The sequence below is a fragment of the Saimiri boliviensis genome, chromosome 3 (genome assembly GCF_048565385.1).
Source record: "Saimiri boliviensis isolate mSaiBol1 chromosome 3, mSaiBol1.pri, whole genome shotgun sequence".
Taxonomy (NCBI): domain Eukaryota; kingdom Metazoa; phylum Chordata; class Mammalia; order Primates; family Cebidae; genus Saimiri; species Saimiri boliviensis.
This window is the reverse complement of record NC_133451.1, coordinates 168,050,170-168,067,291: the sequence shown is the minus strand read 5'-3', so window position 1 is coordinate 168,067,291 and position 17,122 is coordinate 168,050,170. Positions and strand designations below refer to the sequence as shown.

Sequence of the window (17,122 nt, the reverse complement as noted above, 5' to 3'; positions counted from 1 at the left end):
ATGAATACATTCATTCATTCTGGACAACAGGACTGAGTGTAATTAGTAATAGGAAATAGAATGGGGAATACATTTTCTGCTTAGGGTGCTGCATGCAGTTCTGTCTGGCTCATGTTGCTAGAGACTTTTGTTGGCAAAAAGCGAAATGCCCATTGGCAATTCTGGAGGGAATTAGTGTGGAAAGAAGGCAGGTTCAGGAAAGTGAGAACATGACGGCCCTGTGAGCAAGCAACTTCCCTGCTGAGAGGAACAGCCCACCCTGGCTTACTTGCAAGTTGCTTAAGTCCAGTGGGTTATGACATTGTTTCCCAACCTTCCTATATATGTATGTGGCCTTCATGTCTGCAGATCACCCACGCTAATACTGATATAATATTTTTCTTTAAATATTGTATATACTTTTCTTTAAATATTGTATGTACTTTTAAAATCACTTCCTCAATTTTTTACTCATGATAAACAATGTGTTAAAATCTTACATATTTTTCTGATTACAACATATATATAAAGTCCTCATGCTACCTAAAATCAACTTATATAATGCCAGTGGAACACACACTGTAATATACTAAGAGAAGAAAAAGCTGGCAAATAGCAGGAGGGATGCTTGTTACTCCACTCAGGGTTTCCATTCTATACCTGATGACAGAAAACAGCACTGGAGCAATATTCTGGGGCCCTCTCTCCACCTTCTCTCTCACTGTATCCCAAGGAGCAAAGACATTTTTCTATGGCTTGTAGGAGCTCAAGTACAAAGCTTTCTAATTTTGCCCTTGGCAGTTCAGCATGCAAGGCTTCCTCTCAGGTTGGAGCTGGGCTGGAAAAGGAAGAATGAAGTTGTTTGGCCCTTCCATGTGTGACTACACAGGCTGCTTAGTTCACTTAAAAAGGAGTAGCAAATCCTATTTCTGCCTTAAGTGTAAGTCTCATTCTCCTACCCAGCTTTACTATAGAGTGCTGTAATTTGGGTAATACATACAATAAATTTCAATCTCCTGTTTCCTGCATCTATGTCTCAAGTTGGCTAAAACTCACAAAGTGGAAGGATCAAGATTACAAGTTAAGCACAAATTCCACCATATTTGGTTATAAAACAAGTGAAAGAATTATAGAAGAAATGTTGCTAGAGAGAAAACGAATACTCCCATTTTAAAGCAAAATGCCCTGTGTAAACATTTAACGGCGGTATTATGAAAAGTTAAAGCAATACTCAAATATTCTAACTGCAAGTTCTTACTTCCTCAACTTGGAGTGAGATTCATATGGTATTCTATTGTTCTTGTGGCTAAGGTTGGAGGAGAACCCACTCCTGTTCCCTAGACTCTTGAGAGGAAACAAGATATAACAAAAAGATTTGGTTCCTATTGGTTTGGGAATTGGGCCAGCAGATGGATTCTGGATGTTTGCAGTTGGGCAAATTACTTAACTTTCCTGAATTTTAGTTCTTCAATCTATAAAACAGGGATAGCAATTCTCACACATTTGTTGTGAGGATTGAGATAATGTATGTAATGAATGAATTTGAAGGCTGATCCCCTCCCTGCCCACAAACTGAGCTAAAGATGCTCTGTAAAGGATTCAGACTCCATAGGGTTTCTTCATGGTTTTGCTTTATGAGTCTCCTCTGGAGCCATGGAGGCATCAACAGAGTTATAGAACTTCTATTTTGGATCTAGTCTTCTCTCCCCACCTTCTCCTTTCCTCACAGCCCTGAACTGAGATTTGGGGGCTGTTCCTTGCTCCAGGGGACTCCTCATTGGGGGCTCAGACTTCACTGCCTTTATCTCATGGCTCTCCCCATGTCCCATCATCAGTATCTAAGACCACAGCTTGTGGCCCAAGTCCTCTATTTCTCCACTAACCCCAACCTCCATTCATTTAGGAGTCAGCTGAACAGATGCAAAGCACTCCAGGGGTGCCTGGCACACAGTAAGATGATCAATACCCACGAATTTCCTTTTACAGCTTGTTCTTTACAGAGCTGTCCTGGCTATGACGAGTGTGAACACAGTGATCCAGTAACTGCATGTTAGATATGAAATATTTTGCGCATCACAGACTCAATCTTTAAAACCATCAGCATATGTACGTGGTCAGTGAGACTGCCATTTCACAAAGAAATTCATATCCATGCCTAGGCATACACTGAATATGTCCATATCTAGAGGGTTTTTTAAAGTGTTTGGAATCTTTCCCTTGCAAGGAAATGGACTGTGGGTGGTCCAGCTTACGTTTGGGATGCCTTTTTCAGCACAGATAAAATTCCAAGACAGTAAGATTTTGATTTCATGTAAGTTTCTTTGTGCAAACAAGCTTGCATAGCAAAATGGTGCAGATGAATGTAGATAAAATGGGCTTTTTACAGATAAGTGTAACTATATTATGTTCTGTTTTAAAAATAGATCACATGGTAGAGGACAAAAATAGGTGACATGGTAACATAAACCAACTTGTGTAATCAGAGGGTCAACTCTGACATTTTTCTCTCTTGGCCTATCCTAATAGTCTTGTTGCTAGGGCTACAATGTTTTGCCAGATTGGAACAGAATTCTTAACTCTAATGAAGATTAAGTAGCTTGCCCAACTAGTTTTTTTTTTTTTTTAATAAGCCTCAGTGAATACTGCTGGCTTTAAAAGTCATACTTAAGAATGGTAAGATCTCTAAAAGATCTATTTTTAAAAATATATAATAAATTTGAAATTTAGTAGACATTTTCCATTTCTCAGCGATTCCAACATAAACTCATCATAGTCACATTGAACAAAATAACTAGAAATATTTCACACAGTAAAAAAAATGAATAAATTATTTACAAGTTAAACCAAAAATAATTCACCAAAGACTGAGTAATTAAAGTTACTAAACAAACAATTCTTCTGATTAGTTGGAAAATTATGTTTCACTAGTGTTCACAAATTCATACCTGATTTATTCTGCAGACAATATAGATTAGGTATAGGATAAAGTCCTCTGTATTTGGTTCCTCCCAATCATTGGTCAAAGTCATCTGACAACAGACTATCTGAGGAAAGTATAAATACAAAGTCACCCAATAAAACATGAACAAGTTTTGCAAAGCACCGTGAAGGAAACCCAGTTTGTTCTGAACACTTTATTGCTGAACGGATGCAAAGGGTAAGAGGAAAAAGGTGACGAAACACTCCTTTTGATGTGCTTGTTGCGGAGTCACAATGAACTTCCTTGGGCAGGGACAGGAGGAAGAGATCATCTAAACTCCAAAAACCACAACACAATTTGCATGTTTCCTTAGCCAGGGGCAGAAGAGACCATTTAAACTTCAAAAACCACAACACAATTTGCATGCTCATTGTTCCACAACTTTACTTTTGCACAAAAGCATTGAGAACTAAGTAAAAATTCATGTAAAGTGACTAGCAAATAATAAATGCTAAGTGTTTATTCCCCTAATGTATTTATATATTTGTAGCCAGAAATCCCTATGTTATAAGTAACATTGCTTTTCCAATAAGCTTATAGTCTTTGGAACCAAGTTATCTTAATTTGAATATTACAGCATTAGTGACATCTGGTGGAAAATACAGGAGTAACAATGTAGTATTACATAGCTATTCTGATCTTTCATATAAATCTGATAAATTTTACATACTAAAACAAATGTTCTATGAAGCACTTTGTTAATTAGTGCTATTAATCTTTGAGTCTATATTCTAAAATATATAGGTTAATGAACATAAGAAATGTTAGTACATTATACTAATAAAAGCATTTTTTTAATATGCATATTCATTTCTATATAGTGAAAATATGATTAAAAATAGAGGCATGAGGCCAGGCGTGGTGGCTCACACCTATAATCTCAGCACTTTGGAAGACCAAGACTGGCAGATCACAAGGTCAAGAGATAAAAGATCATCTTGGCCAACATGGTGAAACCCCGTCTCTACTAAAAATTACAAAAATTAGGCAGGCATGGTGGCACGTGCCTGTAGTCACAGCTACTTGGGAGTCTGAGGCAGGTGAATTACTTGAACCCAGGAGGTGGAGGTTGCAGTCAAGCGAGATTGCGCCACTGCATTCCAGCCTGGCGACACAGCTAGACTTCATCTCAAAAAAAGAAAATAATAAAACAAACAAATAAAAAGAGAGACATGGGTTTTTTATCCTATTGAGTCTCATAAAAAGGGTCTCCTTTTACGAGACTCATGAAAGGATAGAGTCCATACCACTCTTTCTATGGCATCATGTGTCAAAGAACATCCCTTCCCAAGTTTTCAGGTAAGAATTGTGAACTGTGGGGTGTGTTAGGAAGCATGTCAAGAAAATGGAGCTAGTTGTGCTTCAGAGAATATGGAATTTAGGTATATCTGGGAGACAGACATTCTATTTGAGATACTGTGGATGAAGGCAACAAATGATGTTTTACAAGTGAGTTTTAATATTACAGTATCAAATGCTTTGAACTAGGGAGGGATTCAAATATTTGTGACCAAAAGAACAAACTGTAATCTTTTATGGGATTGGCAAGCTATAACCCTGGGGCCAAAGCAGATAGCCATGTTTTTTTTCCTTACTGGAACATAGTCATGCTCATTCATTTATGTATTGTCTATGGCTGCTTTCAGCCTCTTGAGTCGCTGCAAGAGACTATATGCCTTCCAAAGCAGAACTATTTACTACCTGGCCATTTACAGAAAGTTTGACAACCTCTGGTCCATTAGATAACTGTTACGAAACTTCTTGGTGCCCTTCCCACCACCTCCATGGGAGGAGTATACTTCCTGGCCCCATTAAACTTAGGCTTGGCCTTCACTTGCTTTGGTCAGTGTGAAAGTTTTGAAGCTGGCCTTCAGAGTCTTAACTAACCAATGTCCCTCCAGCAGAATGAGATAGGTGCAGCAAAAGCCAACTAAGACATGAGACTGTTACACCTCTGCATAAGCATTTCCACAGAGGTTTGACTTCTCTGCTTGATGACTCTGGGAAAAAGATCCTGAAGGCCAGATATAGTACAGTTCCTCCTGGGCTCTACTTAAGACGTTGATGAGCTTAACCTGTCTTCATTCCTCTACCCATGGTAAGCAACACTGAGCCAGAGTCCAGGCCAGGCTTAAAGGCCCATCATGCTATCTTAGAACCTTAGCTTCTCTTTGTTTAACATAGTGTAGAAATCAGTCACAAGTCTTTCGGTTGCTGGTTTTTTTGTTTGTTTGTTTTTTGGTCTTACAGTACCATTGTTATTTTCTTTTTTAATTTTTTTTTTCGGTTGTTGGTTTAAATGTCTTCCTCCTGAGGTAAGCCTCAAGGTCTAGAAAGAGGGTGGGATGGTCCACCTGGAGCTACAGGGCAAAGCATTTCCAGTCCAGCTCGACCTCAATAAAGCTAATAGTTTGGCTCCCACTCAGCTCCAAAATGTGTATTTCTTAATTGATACATAATCTGTAAGGGGTAAAATGACTTGTCATGACTAACTCCCCAGAAACCTCAGAGTAAACAGTAACAGGCAAATGATAAAAAAATCTTAAGATTTTAATCCTCTTAATAATAGTAGCTGAGTTGAAATGACTAGATTATACACACAACCTTTAAAAATGTGGTTTTGGCTGGGTGCAGGGCTCACACTTGTAATCACAGCACTTTGGGAAGCTGAGGCAGGCAGACCATGAGGTCAGGAGTTCAAGACCAGCCTGGCCAACATAGTGAAACCCACTCTCTACTAAAAATACAAAAATTAGCCGGGCATGGTGGTACGCACCTGTAATCCCAGCTACTTGGGAGACTGAGGCAGAAGAAATGCTGGAACCTGAGAGGCGTAGGTTGTAGTGAGCCGAGATTGCGCCACTGCACTCCAGCCTGGGTGACAAGGTAAGACTCCGCCTTGGAAAAAAAAAAAAGTGATTTCACAGAATTTAGTCTCACATCTCAAATAGTTAAAATATAAATGAAGCATTTAATTGCCACTTTTCTTGAAATCATGTAGCTAACACCAGTGGTCCACTTATTCCATAAAGATATGAAGAAGAATATACAAATTTGTCACTGAGAACCTAGCAACTGCCCTTGATCTACAGTATTTGCTCAACATGCAATTTCTGAATGAACAGATTCAGATTATATGAAGTTACATGAAGTTATATGAAGGATTAAAAATAGTGAAGGTTAAATAAGTTAATACACATGAAGAACTTAGAGTGTCTAATATTAAGCATTAATGAACTAAATTATTACAAAATGAGGTAAGATTTAGATTAGGGAAGACTTTACAAATCTGCCTTAAACTGACCCTGGAAAAACATGTGAGAACTGGACAGAAAACATGTACCAGATGAAGGTATTAATGAAAGAACAGAGAGATAAGCACAGTCTTTATATACATGAGGAAAAGTAAGCTGACAACAAGGCTAAGAGTAAAGCACTAAAACCAACATGTGTTCAACCGGAATTGCTGAACTAACTCCAAAGGACATTTATCCTTTCACAATGACGAAGTAATAGTTTTAAGTCTATTGCTATGAGATGAAAAAGATGTGATCAGTTTATCCATTAGATTGAAGATACCTCAAAACTTACTCAACGTTATATCCTTAAGCTTTATAATTTTGTAGAACAAGAATTAGCTATGTGGAATCTATTCTAATTACCATTTAACTATATCAACACCAAACCAGTATCAAAATATTTTAAGACAAATTTAAAACAAACAACTTTATTTCCTTTCACTTAAACCTTGATTTTATAAAACACATACACACACAAAAAGAATATTTTTAAGAGTTCTGCATCACAGAACATTAAACAGTACAAATATCCATTGCTTCATAGGTTCAAGTTATATAAAGTCAAATAATTGGAAATTGATTCAAAAACAGGGAAAACCATACATGAAAAAAATGTTAAAAGAACTTAACAGAGCAATATTTCAGTGTTTATAGATTATTACTTTCAGGATCTTAACAAAGATTCTGAATATTTAGACTTCCTTTGCTGTATCTTATATTTAAATATCTCCTTACCTATACCGAGTCAAGCTACTTGACCAAAACTTCTGATGTAGGAAAGCATTTAGCTTAATAGCCCAAATTTTTCCATCTACAGTTACTATCTTCAAAGGAATTTACATTACAATGTTGACAAAAAAAATCCTGGTTCCTTTCGAACAATGTGCAACATATTCATGTTAACTCCATGGTAACTCAAATAGGTACCATAAAATTAAAAAAAAAAAATTACACACAGTTCAGTAAGTATCATTTTGGTTTTCTCCATGTCAAAATTAACCAATGAAATAAATGTATCAACTATAGATGACTTGATTTCAGGAAAACCACATTTCAAAATAACAATTACATTATTTTCCTCACGTCATTCTCAGTCATTGACAGGAATTTTGTAGGCCACCATGCTATTTACTTTGTGGATTGTAGTAGTAAATGATCGAAGGCGGACTTCCTCAGAATTGGTAATAAACTGCGGTCCCGACTCTTCCCATTTTTCAGGTACAACCAAATCCTTGTCTGTATAAATCAGCAGATCAAACGAACCTAAATTGGGGATAAGATCATTAAATTGTTTTTCCAAAGGTAAAACTAATCTTGCTGCCTCTCTTCTATTTTGAACCATTCACTACTAGAAAAGGTCATATGGCTTGGTCTCTAATCACTAATTTATTTTGCTTGATGAACATTTATTTTAGAAAAGAAAATACCATATCTTTCTAACTTCTGTGGCAATTTAGCGACTGTGTTCAAGTAACCCTTATCTTACTTAATAATGGTCCCAAAGTGGAAGAATAGTGATGCCAGCATACTGTTATAATTGTTCCATTTTAGTATTATTAACTATTACTGTGCTTAATTTATATGTTAAATTTTATCATAGGTATGTGTGCATAACATAAAAACGTAATATAGGCCGGGTGCGGTGGCTCAAGCCTGTAATCCCAGCACTTTGGGAGGCCGAGGCGGGTGGATCACGAGGTCGAGAGATCGAGACCATCCTGGTCAAGATGGTGAAACCCCGTCTCTACTAAAAATACAAAAAATTAGCTGGGCATGGTGGTGCGTGCCTGTAATCCCAGCTACTTAGGAGGCTGAGGCAGGAGAATTGCCTGAGCCCAGGAGGCGGAGGTTGCGGTGAGCCGAGATCGCGCCATTGCACTCCAGCCTGGGTAACAAGAGCGAAACTCCGTCTCAAAAAAAAAAAAAAAAAAACACGTAATATATACAGGATTCATACTGTCCACGGTTTCAGGTATTTGCTGTGGGTCTCCCTGTGAAAAGGGAGACTACCATACATTACTTTTGCTTTATAATGTTTTTCTTTCAATTTATATTACATAATACTAATAAATAAGACAAAATTTAATAAAAGGGTGATTAAAGTAGTAGCTTAGTCTTTTTGTCAATTAATTTAATTCAACAAGAAGTTGTACAATACTTACAAGAAACTTCTAACAGTGGCAGAAATGTCACTGTAGCCGTGATCTGTCTGATCACTGAACGGATTTCATCCTGGATGGCTTTCTGAGACTTTTCTCTGGGTGCACTATCAAAACAAAACAAAACACATCAATTCATTTTAGGTCTTTAACACAGTGGTAAGATTATTTATCTGATTAAATGCTCCCAATACCAAATAAGCAATGCATTAAAAAGGCGGTTTGTAAAAAATACAAGTCAAAATATCCTTAAGACCTATAATCTAGCAGGCACAATGTACAACCATATTACTTCATTTATCCTGCCAGCCATCTTTTAGAGCTGGTCTTAAAGTCAGGTCATTTAGTATCAGATGACTAGAAAATCTTCCAACCACCTCAAGACAGAGAAACTTCAGCATCTCTTGAAATAAAAATAACAAGTGGTATCTAAAATATTTAATTGGTATAATCATTTCAGTATTTTTAGTAATGCCTAAATGTTTAATTTCCTATTGTCTCAAATAAAACATTAAATTATATATCTAATTATTCTTATAAGCTAAAAATTTCCTAAAATAAACCAAAGGCTTCAGAAGCAAACTATATTTCACTATGAGAAATGGTTCTGCGTTTATAGAAAAGCATGCCTAGAACAATGCTAAACATTAAGAGTATAAAGATGGGAGATTTCTCTTCCAAGGAGTCTGAAACCTTCAGAACGTTATGAAGTGTCTTAGGAAACAGATGGCATTAAAGGAAGTACAGCAGAGCTGCATCTTAAATTGTGTGAGTCTAAGATCATTCCTTATAGTCAGAAATATCTTTGAACAATTCATTAAATGGTCCATCTAGTATATCATGTGTAGTTTTGTATATGTCACCGTAAACACTGTTTGAAACTACTGATTTAGACTAAAGACAATTATGTTAAAAGTATATTATATATACAAATCAATAATATGCTAAACTGAGGACAATTCTTTTCCATAGGTGACTGAAGATATCTTAGAAAAATATAACTTAGAAACAAACTGTATTTTATATAAAACTAGTTCAAAATTAGAACTCAAATTACTAATAAAAAAATAAGTTTTGAAAAAAAAAATCAAAGTAGAAATAATGCAATTCCTACTTACCTGTCATCTTTTGCCGTCTTGTCACACTCAATATCAAACTGCCATCTTTCTAGGACCTCACCACTTTCAATGTTTGAGATTACTACAACCAGTTTCTGAACGGAACACTTGTACAACCAATCTGCAATATATAAAAAGGAAGACATCTTTCTTGGTCCACTGCACTATACACTAGCTCTCTTCTCTGGTCCCACTCCCTAACCTCAGCAAATTCCTACCACTGGTATCTCATACCTCCTTCTACATGCAACAAAGTCTGCCCCATCAATAACCTAACTTCTGTCTTCAAATTCTCAGTATCTGTGCCAGGTATAGTAATTGGTGCTAAGGACAGAATACTGAACATGTGGTACTTTCATCCTAATCCAAGATAAAAGCATAGGAGATGGGCATTAATCTAATCATCACATCAATAAATGAGAGATTATCACTGTAATGGCTGCTATAAAAGAGAGAGATAAGTGCAATGAGAGCATTAAAAAATGACAATTTGAGCCACTCAGGAGGTCAGAAAAAGTTTGAGTTTAGCTCTAGGGATAAACAGCATTAAATATGCAAAAGGAGAGGAAAGAAGATATACTCGCAAGGGAAGAGCATATAACTAGAGGACTGGAAGCAGTCCACTACAACTGCAATCAAGAAACAAACAAAATAAAACAAGGTAATCCTGGCAAGATAAGTAGGAGTCAGACCATGCAAAGCCTGATGGATCAAATTAAAGAAATATACACTTCAAGACCAGGAAAGTCATTACTGTATGTGAAGCAGGATGCAAAGCAATTAGACTTATATTTCAAAACTATCATTCTAGTTGTGATATGGAAAGTGGAGTGGAGATGGTAAAGAGGGGATCTAGAGACACTAGTCAGTCAATCAGTAATTTAGGCAAGAGTTAATGAAAGCTTACAGGAGGACAAACTGGTACAGATGGAGCAGTAGGTAGATTTATGAGATTTCATGGTTAAAATTTATTAGGTTTAGTCACAGTAGTTTGGAAGAAGTATGATTCAGGAATAGCTTCCAAGTTTATTTCTGGTTGGACAGTTTAGCCATTTATTGAGAGAAAAAAAGAGAGAATTAAAGAGTATCAGTTTTGGAGATGATCCTAAATTTAGTTTGTAGCATGCTTGAGTGTATATTATCTCTGGGATAGCTACATAAAGATACAGTTGCTGGATATATGAGTCTGGAGAAAGAAGCTTGGGATAGATACAAGTTTGTGAGTTGACTACACAAAGGTTTTAAGTGAAGCTATACAAGGTCAAAGATCACCTATAGAAAAATTAAAGAGAGAATAGGGGCTCAGATTGAGCCTTGAATTAATCTTGGAAATCGGAACAGCATAACAGGAGTCAGCCAAGTTTTTGTAAAGAAATAGAGTAATATTTCAGGCTTAAAGGTCACCAAGATCTCTGTTGCTTATTTTTAAACAAACCTGTGAGTGTCAAAACATTCTTAGCTTGTGGGCAGTGCAAAAATAGACCACCTGTTTGATGTGGCCTGTGGGCCTTGTGATTCATTGGCATTTATCAACCACTTTTTATTAGTTTCACTCTGAAAAGGAGGAGACTGGGTGGTAATTTGTTCCTTCTTTAAAACTAGAGCCATGAAACCAATAGGAATAATTACAATCAAAATACAGAAGCCGAAAATACAAGAGAGAACAGGGTAAAGACCCTAAAAAGGCTACAGGAAATGACATTAAAAACAGAACAACCTGCCTCTAGGGAAGAGCAATTCTTCCACTCTAGCTAAAATAAGAGGGAAAAGTTAAACAGGAAGGTCTAGACACACATAAGGTGAAACGTCATCAATCCAGTCTCAAAGGAGACAGCCTAAAAACCATTGGCTTAGGCAATAACTGCTTCTCTAGCAAATTAAGATGAAGGCACAGATCCACAGTTGCCTAGGGGTTCTAGGCTGAATGATGTGAGAAAAAAAAGTATTGCCTTTTGTTCTCTCTCAAAAAAAAAAACACAAAAAACAAACAAACAAAAATGATGTGCAGCCCTATGACTCACTATAGATGATTTATTCCTGACTCCCAATTTTGGATGCAACTCTGGGAGAGGAAGACTGCTCCTATCAAACTTTCCTGTGTACACTGAGAACAGAGGTCTATTCCCACACCAAAAGAAGTCTCATCTTGCTGTTTAGACTATATAAATTCACTACAGCAGAAGTTCTCAACCAAGGGCAATTTTGTCAACTAGGGCATATCTGGCAATATAACAAATGGAGACATTTCTGGTTGTCAGAGCAAGGGGTTTTGTTACTGGTATTTGATGAGTAGAGGTCATGGATGTTGGTAAACATTCTACAACACACAAAAGCACCCACACCAAAGAAATATCCAGGCCAAAATGTCAATAGGGCTATCTTCCCTTGCTTGTCAATTTGAGACCTGACATGCACAGCTTGTTGAGGGATTCCACTCCTGTACATATAAACGGGAAGTCAATGTTAACGGTTTACCTAGAGCAGGCGTCCCCAAACGTTTTACACAGGGGGCCAGTTCACTGTCCCTCAGACCGTTGGAGGGCCGCCACATACTGTGCTCCTCTCACTGACCACCAATGAAAGAGGTGCCCCTTCCTGAAGTGCGGCAGGGGGCTGGATAAATGGCCTCAGGGGGCCACATGCAGCCCACTGGCAGTAGTTTGGGGACGTCTAACCTAGAGGATAGTACAGCTTCAAAGACAGTTATCAACCTAAAAAAGTTCACATGGCCATCATCAGAAGAGCATATTAAAAATGGGTTAGTAAAAATGCCATGAAAACCATAAAGCCACATTTGAAACAAAAAATTCTCGTCAACAAAATAAAATATTTCTAAATTTAAAAAAAAAGTCACTGTGATACTCTTTGAAACTAATATTTTAGAAGATAAAATGAGAGAAACATTTGAAAAATTAGAAACGAGCATCCTAAGTGGAGGGAAACACAAAGAGAAACTAACAGGAATTCTAGAAAGGAAAAAGAAACAGATGAACAAGTATTCATCCAAAAGGTAATACAGCAGTTTCTCAAGCTAAAGAAAAACAATGAGTGTTCAGACAGAAAAGGCTTACTGCATCACAGGCAGAATTTTTGTAAACGACAAAGAGAAATAGGTGAAAAAAAAACAAACAAAAAAACCTGTTGGTGTCCTGTTATTTAGTAGGTAATCTTTTTCTTTGTTTGAAATTTAGTTCTCTGGTTGAATCCAATTTTATATTTCTTGATCTTAATCTAATGGTAACATGAGACTACAGAAAATTAGTTACAGAAAATTAACACATCATATTGAGACTATGTAGTATATATTTTCTCAGCTAGTGAACACCAATATAATTATGTAAAATTCCAACTTGTTCCATTTAGCAACATTAACTGCAAAAGCCACTTCTACAGGAGTTGATGAAGACTATTTTTTTTAGCTGTATCAGATTTCTAACATCAAAATATTCAGCCTACTCACAATGTACTGAGGGGAAGGGTGGATTTCTTCCATTTTACATATTATTTGCTTCCTCTTAACTGAAAATCACTATTTGCAATGTTAGTATGTTCTATACTTCTATGTGCAGAGTGGAAAAAATTACTACTTGAGATGCCAGAAAATGTGGATCCTAGTCTACAAGACTCAAATTGTTTCCAATGATTAAATACCTTTTAGTTGTTCCACCACATTATTTAGGTATTTTATGAGCTCAAGATCAGTAGTTACAAGCAAGGTGAGTCCATATTTCTGCACTCGAGTAAAGGTTTCAGATGGATATATGCCACGCTGATATAAAATGCTGTTGATGCCAAATGCTGCAAACAAAACAAATGTTACAGAAAATTCTTTATCACTACATAACTCTGGAAAATAAAATATATTTAGATGTGGCTATATTTTCATTATGCAATAAAGCTGTAAATGAACACACGTGTTTGTATCTTGCTCAAAGCAGAGTAGGTACAAAGTGGCATTACAAATCCTTAAAAGTCTTGCTTCTAAGTAAGAAAGGCATTTGCTTTCGTGTGGAAATAAAAGAAAAAAAAAAAAGTGTATCAACCTACTATTGCCACATTTCACCTCATTGTAAACCAAGTCCAAATTAATATTATGAAGCCAGAGGATATCCAAATAGGCTGTTACATCCGAGTTAGCAACCGATTTAATAGTCACTGTGCTCCAGGCAAGCCTGCATCTTCCCCTTTCCCTCTCAAATCCTGCCAGGTTCCTTTACAACGTGCAGCGGGCCTGGTGGAGAACAAGCGTTCCCAACATCTTGTTTACGGCCAGCCTCCCGCCTCGTTATCACTGACAGTGCGAGGGTCAGGGTGCGGCCGCAGTTAAAAAAAAAAAACCCCTCCCTTCCCCCTACACACAACACGGGGGCCCGCCGCAGTCACACTCCGTCCTGTTTCGGGAAGTAAGCGCGCGGAGGTGGGGTGGCTCTGCACAAACGCTCCGGAAGAGGCTGCGACGTGAGGCAGGCCCCAGCAGCACGCAGGCCCGCCGCTCCGCCTTAGCAGCGCGGCGGGAGGAAGCGACTGCAGCCGCCTCACCCCAGATTCCTTCCCCGGTCTTGGAGGCCGAGCCGCGGGCCTACTGAGCCGCCAGGACTCAGTTCACCCCCACTATGGCCTGCGCGAGGACTTACAGAAGAACTCGGCCACGATTTCGGCGCTCCCGCGCAGAGTGATTCCCTGCTCCCGGGAGAGCTGCAGCGCCATGGCCACGGACACAGGCAAATGCGCGCGCTTCCACTCCGCGGACAGCGACCACAGCGGCTCCTGAACAATTCCCCGCCAAGCCTTTCAAAAGTAACGGCGCAGCACGTCGTCGGGTCTTTTGCGCAGGCGCGACGAGCCTTTAACCCCGCCCTACGCGGTGGGATCCTGCCGTTTCTCTCCGCCTTCGTGCGATCTCGCGGGAACAGCCGGTTCGCGCAGGCGCGGCCGGTGGACTTGGTCTGCTGTGCTGGTGTGAAGCTCTGGTAGGTTGTGATTAGATGTCTTCTGGTCCTAGTCTGCTGGTTGGGGCCGAGGCAAGAAGATAACGATTCCAATTTCAGTAGCCGGTGTCTACGCTTATGAACGGAAAGACCATGGAGTACAATTTCCGAGTTTCAAAGTTACTTTCAAACTGAAATGAACTGTTTGCCAGCTGAGCCCGAAGTGGCCCACGTGACCCCTAGTGAACGGTCTAAGCTTCCGCTAGATGCTTCGGGAATTCGTGAAGCTGCCGCCTGCGCGGTAGCCGCGCTGCAGCTTTGGAGGGTCTGCCGTCTGCGTGGGAACGCGGCTTTTCCCGAGAAGTTGGGTTAGGGATTAAAGAGGGGAACTGCCTCCTCTTTTTCTGTCCATTTTCCACGTCTGTCCGGGGCTTAAGGCACCCCTCCCTCAGAGGCCAGAGGCGTAGGCGAGTCTGGGCGGTAGGGGGCTGCGTCCGGAAGTCCAGGTTGCGTTCAGTCCACCCTGCCCACCCTTAGGCGGCAGGACAGGAATAAGGTCACCTCACCAAAGAGGCTCATCAGCATGGAAGAATACTCAGTGTATCTTGACTCACCAAACTCAATGACTTTTCATTGAAAAGGGTGAGAATTATTAAGGCGATATTGCACAATTAATGTTCTTGCCAGTTTTGAAACAGTTCTTAAAGCGGCTGGGAAGATATTTGTAGAATGACGCCTGAAAAACTTTTATATCTGCCAGACATGCTGTTATTATATGAGAAGTACTTGAATGTTGTTAGTTTTCTATTGCTGCGTAACTAATTACCACAAATCAGTGGCTTCAGAACACCACCTACTTGTTTTCTCAGTCCTGTAGGTGGGAAGTCTGGACGTGGCATAGTTGACTGCTTTGCTCAGTCGCACAAGGTTGAAATCAAAGGGTCTGCAAGTGGGGGTCTCATCTGAGGTTTGGGGTCCTTCTAAGCCCTCTGACAGAAAGTGGTTGTTGGACTAGGATCCCTTTTGTCTCGCTAGCTGTTGGCCACTGGCCAGCTGTTTCGTTGCCAGCTGGCCCTTCCACAGGCCTTCTCACATCTCCCATCCCCCTGACTTCAGGGAGATTCCAGCCCCCTTTAAATGCTCACCTGATTAAGTCAGACCCAATCAGATCACCCTTTTGATGAACCTAATCTGAGAAATGATACCTCCTCATATTTGTAGGTTCTACCCAAAGTCCAGGGGAGAGGATTATGTAGATGTGCTCTCTCGGGGCCGGGAATGTGGGGAACTATCTTATAATTCTCCCCATACAATGTTGTATATCATATTTTGATCAGTTTGAAGAGTAAAACATGGGTGTGATAGGTTACACAGGATGACTTGATCCAGCAAAATTTTTTCTTAAATCCTTTAATCTCTGTGTGTGTATAAATCACAATCTTTGATATGAAGAATAAGGTCAGGGAAAGTGAAGAGTAAAGAGTAAGAGAGGTGGATGTCCTTTACCACTTCCGCCGAGAGCTTGGGCAGAGCTAGAATTTTGGCATCACACTGGTAGGACATGTTGCCCATGTTTTTCCACATAAAAACTGCCTCTCTTTCTAGGGAACTTAATGTTAAAACTGACCACTTCAGAAATGATTTTATTCACTTTCATAGTAATGTAGTTTTTAAGTTACCTGAAGCTGCAAATAATTGTTAGTATAACTTGGAGATTCTAGAAATTAAAAAGCTGTCATAATTATGATTTTTACTATGTACCAAGGAAGTATTAAATATCTGTACTCTATGAGGAGACGTAAGAAATGAGGTGTAGAAGGAGTAGTCTGTGTCTTGTGAGGAATTTGTAATCTACTTCGGTTCAAATATTTATACTTTTTTTTTAAAAAAAAGAAAAGCAAATTGGAAGTTCATGAGTTTGGCCCTACCTGGTTTCTGCCTGCCTGGGAAGACTCCTATCACATTACTTTCCTCATCTCTCTGCTCCTTTCAGTAACTTGGCCCTCCATGTTCTTTTCTACCTTACTGCTTTCCATAATGTACATTTCTTTACCTAGAAATTTCATTTTATCTGTTGAGATTCCTAATTATATTCACGCTCTTTCTTAAAGAGTGTGAATGTCTTAACTTTGCTTAAAGACATTTTCTTTGGGACTGTATAAGGACCTCTCTGAAGTATTTTCATAGCATCTCAGTGCTACTTCAGTGTAAAAAAATTGTATAATGATTTGCATCATACCTGATCTGTTTCCCATGTCAAAAATAAAATCAGGATAAATAAAAATTATTGTCATAGAAAAAGTACAGACAAGTGGGAGGCATGGGAAGAAGCTTGCACTCTTGCTGTTACTGCACAGTTTATAAGGATAAAGGAGGAAGCATTTTGAGCTTTTCCATTATTTGCTTATACGTTAAGATATTTTAGGGGGAGGCCGGGCATGGTGGCTCAAGCCTGTAATCCCAGCACTTTGGGAGGCCCAGGCGGGTGGATCACGAGGTCAAGAGATCGAGACCATCCTGGTCAAGATGGTGAAACCCCGTCTCTACTAAAAATACAAAAAATTAGCTGGGCATGGTGGCGCGTGCCTGTAATCCCAGCTACTCAGGAGGCTGAGGCAGGAGAATTGCCTGAACCAGGAGGCGGAGGTTGCAGTGAGCC

The 17,122-nt window shown here is 39.0% G+C and overlaps 1 protein-coding gene across 4 annotated transcripts; it reads right to left on the bottom strand.

Annotated features, from left to right (window-relative positions):
• Positions 1 to 2,881: 2,881 nt before the first annotated feature.
• MAD2L1 (mitotic arrest deficient 2 like 1) lies at positions 2,882 to 14,252 on the bottom strand. 4 transcript variants are annotated; one of them, XM_074396956.1, is made up of 7 exons: positions 14,170 to 14,252; positions 13,187 to 13,333; positions 9,536 to 9,656; positions 8,421 to 8,524; positions 7,391 to 7,521; positions 5,736 to 5,857; positions 2,882 to 3,023 (listed from the first exon to the last, which is right to left on the bottom strand). In XM_074396956.1, the coding sequence occupies exons 1-7, from the start codon at positions 14,240 to 14,242 to the stop codon at positions 3,020 to 3,022; spliced, it is 702 nt and encodes a 233-aa protein (XP_074253057.1). In that variant the 5' UTR covers positions 14,243 to 14,252; the 3' UTR covers positions 2,882 to 3,019. The 4 variants fall into 4 exon arrangements, with proteins under 4 accessions (XP_074253057.1, XP_074253056.1, XP_074253058.1 ...); XM_074396955.1 differs by lacking the exon at positions 2,882 to 3,023 and having other exon boundaries at positions 3,085 to 5,857; XM_074396957.1 differs by lacking the exon at positions 2,882 to 3,023 and having other exon boundaries at positions 5,784 to 5,857; positions 7,328 to 7,521.
• Between the last annotated feature and the right edge of the window lie 2,870 nt (positions 14,253 to 17,122).